This window comes from Nicotiana attenuata, chromosome 7 (assembly GCF_001879085.1).
Source record: "Nicotiana attenuata strain UT chromosome 7, NIATTr2, whole genome shotgun sequence".
Classification (NCBI taxonomy): Eukaryota; Viridiplantae; Streptophyta; class Magnoliopsida; order Solanales; family Solanaceae; genus Nicotiana; species Nicotiana attenuata.
The window spans coordinates 110,782,847-110,789,987 of record NC_031995.1 but is presented as its reverse complement, the minus strand read 5'-3'; the positions used below and the strand labels follow the sequence as shown (position 1 = coordinate 110,789,987).

Sequence of the window (7,141 nt, the reverse complement as noted above, 5' to 3'; positions counted from 1 at the left end):
TTCTACATTAAATTCAATCTTTAAAAAGGGAAAGGAGATTTCATATATGCGATTTTTTCTCCAGAACTATAATTCAAATTCTGAAAAAAAAGAACGAACAGATATTGAACTACTAACAGCTACAAAAACTACGAAAATATTCAACTACTAACAGCTTCTAAGATTTACCAATTAAATGGACATAAAGTGGAGAGTTCAAAGGCAGATCATTGACAATAACTTAAAGAAGGGAGAAAAAAACAAAAATGAGAAGAAAAAAATAACAGCAATTGTTCTTCTTAGTTTTATGATATTATCTACAAATTTACTACATATATCTACAATTTGACTATAATTTCTTTATTTGGTGCAGGAAAAAAATATTTTAATATTCAGTGTCTCCAGATTGTAGATAAATTATATGCAAATTGTAGTTTACTTATAGTTTGTAGTTAATTTGTAGATAAATTGTAGATAAAATGTAGATATATTGTAGATACTATATTTTTAATATTGTAAATTTTTTTTCTTTGTGTTTATTCTGAAAATGTAGGTGAGGGCTTTAACAGATCATATACATACTGTGTTGGATGGTGTAAAGCGGTACATTGTGTGTCTAGAAAACAAGAAATGTAGTTGTGGCCAATTCCAACTTGAAGAACTTTCATGTGTAAATTGTTTCCAGATTGTAGTTATAATGTAGGTTAAATGTAGTTAATTTGTAGTTTTTGTAAAATTTTGCAGACAATTTGTAGATTAATTGTGGATGTCACATTTCTACAATTTCTCTTCATCTACAAAATTTCTACAAAAAACTACAAATATTTACCTAGTTTTTTGGGTGATTATATTTTTTTCAAAGTTGAAGTGTTTGGCCAAGGTTTTAGAAGAAAAAAAAATATTTTTGAGGAGAAGCAGAAGCAATTTTGGAACAGAAAAAATAGCTTTCCGAAAAATAATTAGAAATAATTTTTAAAAGCCTGCCCAAATACTAATTGATGGTCAAAATGCTTTTCAAATTAATTAATTAAAAATTAATTATTTTTCACCTAAAGTATTTTTAATAAAAATAGTTAAAAAAAAAAACTGATTTCGATCAACATGAGAAAGTAATTAAAAATCAATAACAAAATAAGCCAAATGAAAGTGCAAAACAGAAAAGAAGAAGAAAATAGATCAACGAAATCTGAGTCTTTGACTTTCTTCAATCCCGTTTCATTCTCTCCTCAGTTTGTCATCTCTAAGATTCAACTCAACTTCTTCCCTAAAACAAAGAACGTGGAGGGGTATGGGGATGAAGGGTTAGGAGAGAGAAAGTGAGGATTAGTACTTAGTACTGTCAAATAACGGAAGTGCTTAATTTAAGGAGTATAAAATATCACATTAATTATAACCTTAATTAGATATGGTATATAAATGATAATTTGGTATGCTAAATGTAATTAAGTGAAGCCTTAAACATGTAGGGTAAAAAGGTTTCATAAGTGGGATAGGAATGTAAAAATTCCCTATTTTTATGGACTATAAGACTTATTGGACCATTCAAGAATGTTAAGTCCAAGTTTAAAACAATACACTAAAAGATAAAAACTGTGAAAAATTTAAGAAATATTTATAAATTACATTACAATAAATATTTACATGTATAAAATATTTTTTAAAATTGTACAAATGTAATGTCCGATTGGTTTAATTTCAGTTTGACTTTTTTTTAGATAAAATCAAATCAAACCAATTATGGTCTGCTTTTTTTTTTTTTCCAATACCAAACCATATCAGATTTTTTTTTTTTCGATTAGACTCGGATTATCGATTTAGTGCGATTTATCATTTTCTTTGTACCCCTATTGAAGGGAAAGTAAAATAAAAAAAATAAATTAAAAAAAAAATAGTGTTGGTGCTGTATTTTTATTACGGTACTCCCGTTAGTATTTATGCATTTGACTTCCCTCTCTCTTGCTATATTTATTCTTCCTTCCCTCTCTCCCACATTTTCCAATCCCCGTCTTAATTACTTCCCACCTTCCCCTCCATCTCTCTCAGAGATTTATTTTCTCTCCATCCGTTTTTTTTTTTTTTTAATTTTCTCCACCAAATCCTCTCTCTGAAATCTTGCTCATTACATTGTACTATATATGTATCTCTCATTTTCCGTCCGTTACTTATTCCAACATTCTCCCGTTTTCTTAGCTACAACGCATCAACTGAACCATAAGTCTTGCCTCTTACTATGCTACATATACCATCTTTGATATTTCCTTTTCGTATTCCACTCTTTAATTCCTTTATTTATAAAATATCTTCATCATTATCCATTCTTCTTGGTTTTCTTAATAGATCATATTCTTCTTCCTATACATACTAGTAACTCTTACCACTTCCACCGCATCATTTTCTACTTAGTTCTTAGTAATATTATTATTAATATCGCTTCTTATTACAAGTACTTACTCGTGTGATTACTAAAAACCATTTATATGACGGGAATAAGTACTGAATTTCATTTCAAGTACAATATAACAACGACTACTACTACTACTACACGACCGAGTTATTATTTTATCCAAGGTTTTATTGATTTCTCCCAGTAAAGATCATCAATGGAATACGGCGGCGTTACCTCCAGCAGCGGCGGCGGCGGCGATGCCTCTGAAACTCACCGGAAAAAGAAACGTTTCCATCGGCACACAGCGCACCAAATTCAAAGGCTTGAAGCGTAAGATACTGCAATTTCAGAACCACAAAACCATTCATTTTGCATTTCTCACTTCTCCTTTTGAATATTATTGGAAAAATGATTTGACTTGTATACACTTAAGTGTGAAACTCTAATAGTATTTTAACTAGGTGCAGCTAGTAACTAGTTAGCTAGTTCCACTTTTAGTGACATTATATTTTGTCATTCTATAGAATTAAGTTAAAATCTATAGGAAAAATATATATAGCCATGATATGGTTGTGCTTTAATTCCCTTTAGTACTTAATAAAGTTTGGTGTTTGTACTTTCTAGCGTGTTCAAAGAATGTCCTCATCCAGACGAGAAGAGCAGATTGCAGTTAAGCAGGGATTTGGGTTTGGCTCCTCGTCAGATAAAGTTTTGGTTCCAAAATAGAAGGACTCAATTGAAGGTGAAACATCTTTTTATCTGATTTAGTAATTGTTTGAAAGTAGTACTCCACTATATTAACAAAGACAGCCTTCTTTGTGTGTGTTAAATTTGTTTTTGAATTTTAGAGTCAACATGAGCGAGCAGATAATTGTGCGCTTCGAGCAGAAAACGATAGAATTCGATGTGAAAACATAGCAATAAGGGAAGCCATCAAGAATGTGATATGTCCATCTTGTGGAGGCCCTCCAGTTACTGAAGATTCTTATTTTGATGAACAAAAATTGAGAATGGAAAATATGCAACTAAAAGAAGAGGTCCATAGTCACTCTCTTTATGTAACTAATTTCTTGTCCATATTTGCTTATTGCCCTTTTTCTTTATCTTATTTCCTTTTCTTGGCATATGCAGCTTGACAAAATTTCTAGCATTGCTGCTAAGTATATAGGGAGGCCTATTTCACAACTGCCACCAGTACAGCCTATTCATCTGTCGTCGCTAAACTTAATGTCCATGTCTAGTTTTGGAGGCATTGGTCTAACTGGCCCGTCCCTTGATCTCGATCTTCTCCCAGGAAGTTCAACGAGTAGTACTATTCCAAGTTTACCATTTCCTACATTGAACATTTCAGACATGGATAAGTCCCTTATGGCTGATATTGCTGGCAATGCCATGGAGGAATTGATTAGATTGTTGCAAACCAATGAACCATTGTGGACAAAGTCCACAACTGATGGCAGAGATGTACTTGACCTTGATAGTTATAACCAAATCTTTCCGAGGGCTAACAGTTCGTTGAAAAATTCAAATGTTCGCGTTGAGGCTTCCAGGGATTCAGGTGTTGTGATCATGAATGGTTTAGCATTAGTCAACATGTTTATGGATGCGGTTAGTTTATCTTCTCTCTCTCTAGTTCTCCTTTTTTGGATTTTGAATTTATACTGTTAGTATATAGAAGTTAAACCAATCTCATATTTATCGTTGTTTTCCTTCTTTTGTTGTTGTAATTTTGTAGAACAAGTGGGTGGAATTCTTTCCAACGATTGTTTCAAAGGCAAGAACAATTGAAGTAATATCATGTGGTGTAATGGGCGGCCAAAGTAGTACATTACAATTGGTAAAGAAGATATACGTGTTTTTCACTTGAAATCATGTTCATATTCATATTTTTTTGTTCAAGAGGCTGAAACACTCAATCTGGCTACATGCAGATGTATGAAGAAATGCAAGTGCTTTCACCTTTGGTCCCGACGCGACAATCGTTTTTCCTTAGGTTTTGCCAGCAGATTGATCAAGGTTCATGGGCAATTGTTGATGTTTCCTATGATATTATTCAAGAAAATCAGTATCCTTCCTCTTCATGTAAGGTTCATAGGCTCCCATCTGGATGCTTGATACAAGACATGCCCAATGGTTATTCCAAGGTTGTCTCTACTCTCTACTATCATAATTTTTGTGATTGAGTTCTATCTTTCCATTCTAGTACAACATCTAATTGGTTAATTCTACTGTGGAATAGGTTACATGGGTGGTACACGTAGAAGTGGAAGAGAAAGGTTTACTTCATAAGCTATATAGCGATCTTATACATAGTGGCATGGCATTTGGAGCAGAGAGATGGCTTGGTTCTCTTCAAAGATTGTGTGAGAGATATGCTTGTCTAATGGTTAGCGGCAAGTCTTCCCGTGAACTTGGAGGAGGTATTATGAATGGAACATGTGCTTTTATGTGGATTATTTTAATGTACGAGTTCAAGAAACCACAACTAATACTTAAATTAGTTGAAGTCGGATATATGAGTCTTTGTATCAGTTTAACTCTATTCAGTCTTAAACCCCTGACTAACTCTAGAATTCATCCACCTTAGACTAGTTTACTCTATCCGTCAACCTATGTTTTGTGAAGCTCACAGAGATAAAATTTCTTATCAAATGTACTAAGAAAAAATCAATTGCTTGACATGAAAAAGCTTGATGTAATGGTTGCAGTGATTCCATCACCAGAAGGGAAAAAGAGCATGATGAAATTGGCTCAAAGAATGGTGAGCAATTTCTGTGCCAGCATCAACCCATCCAACGGACACCAATGGAACAACATTTCTGGATTGGATGAATTTGAAGTCAGAGCCACCCTTCAGAAGAGCACTGACCCCGGCCAGCCCAATGGCGTAATCATCAGTGCAGCTTCCACCATTTGGCTCCCGCTTCCTTCACAACATGTCTTCAATTTCCTCAGGGATGAAAGGACGCGACCTCAGGTGTGGATATATTTACTAAGCTCCTAGAAGTTGAACAGAAACCATTATTCATTTTTTTTTAGTAGTACATTGTAGATTGTTTAGAAGGAAAAAGTAAAAAATGGGATGACTTCCTTGCGACTAGAACTCTGCACCATGTTGTGTTATTAATTAGAAGTTTAAATTAGTATAAAAAATTGATTTACTAACTTAACTACATCTATCTTGATTTCTTGGTGCAATAATAACTACACCTGCATAAGTACATTTTGCATTGCACTAATCCAAACATATTCGTTCTTTTGAGAATTCATCAGTTTGGTATTCTTTTTCCTTGACACAGTGGGATGTTCTTTCCAACCAAAATCCAGTACAAGAGGTAGCTCACATTGCAAATGGCTCTCACCCAGGGAACTGTATTTCTGTGCTCAGGGTAATTTGCAAAATCCACCCTATATATATAACAAACAATGAAATGATTTGGTTTCCTCCTTTTTTTTCCTCTTTAAATTACTCATTTAAATTACAATGCAGGCCTATAATACTAGCCAGAATAACATGTTGATACTTCAAGAAAGTTGCATAGACTCATCAGGTTCACTAGTAATCTACAGCCCTGTGGATTTACCATCAATCAATGTTGCAATGAGTGGTGAAGATACCACTTACATCCCATTGCTACCTTCCGGTTTTACGATTTCGCCGGACGGACGACAAGGCCAAAGGTCCAACGAGGCATCGTGCAGCAGCACAAATAATGGTACAATGGGAGACAATAGGTCAGAGGGGTCACTTGTTACAGTTGTGTTCCAGATTTTGGTGAGCAGTTTGTCATCATCAGCCAAAATGAGCCCAGAGTCAGTAAACACAGTTAATAACCTTATAGGCAACACTATCCACCAAATTAAAGCTGCCTTGAATTGCTCCACTTCCTGATCCATTTTGAATTTAATTCAGCTGCTTCTGCTGCTGCATTTTGTTTTCTCCCCCTTCACTGCCATATTTTAATTACATAGTACAGATGAGAAGTTAGCTCATGAATTCAATGAAGAGATCTATTTGGAGTTAGTTGAGAATTATCAATGCTATGCTCCTTCATCAATAGCCTGGAGCTGACACAATGCTTAATACATCCATATGCTGCTGCTTACTGCTCCTGCCAAAAGCTTTATTACAGTTTGACAGCTCATACTCTTCCATATTTTATTTTTTTTCTTTCTTTTTCAATGGCTGTGTTCGAGCCAACTTGGGCGCACTACCATTATTCCACTAGTTACTGAGCATAAGCTGATTCGGACACCAGAATTTTTTTTCTTCCCAATTCTTGGTTTTCTTGAACCTCCATTCTGCTTAAAAGAGGGAGTCAAGAACGCACCATACTTTTCTTTCTCTCACAAATCACATCCCTTTCAAGAAGATTTCTTGATTGTACTCTGTTCGGCAAGAAAATTGTATGGTTCGGGTATTGACTTCCATGCATTAACTTACTTTCATCAATCTAATGGATTTGAATTTTCTGTAAGATAGAGTTTAATTACATTCTCATCTGTCTATTTCTCTCTATCCATATTTGTATATTTCTTTCTGGAGTTGTACATTTATTCAAATTGTGGTCCAATGTGTGAGGAAAAAAGGACAGCCATGGGCCACTGAGGTGGGGCCGAAACAACGAATATATGAACTCTACTAATTATAATTTGCTATTGCTGTGATGTTGAACATATTCAAAGAGCTTGTAAGAGTTTAGGGTTCATATCCTAAACTGAACATTCTTAATTACTTATAATCTTATGCCTGGCATAATCAAAGTTACTTAACTC

General features: G+C 34.3%; 1 protein-coding gene across 1 annotated transcript; it reads left to right on the top strand.

Annotated features, from left to right (window-relative positions):
• LOC109229697 (homeobox-leucine zipper protein HDG11-like) lies at positions 2,090-6,874 on the top strand. Its single transcript, XM_019395228.1, has 10 exons — positions 2,090-2,695; positions 2,990-3,107; positions 3,214-3,402; positions 3,497-3,973; positions 4,101-4,202; positions 4,297-4,509; positions 4,605-4,785; positions 5,074-5,342; positions 5,665-5,754; positions 5,856-6,874. The coding sequence occupies exons 1-10, from the start codon at positions 2,580-2,582 to the stop codon at positions 6,255-6,257; spliced, it is 2,157 nt and encodes a 718-aa protein (XP_019250773.1). The 5' UTR covers positions 2,090-2,579; the 3' UTR covers positions 6,258-6,874.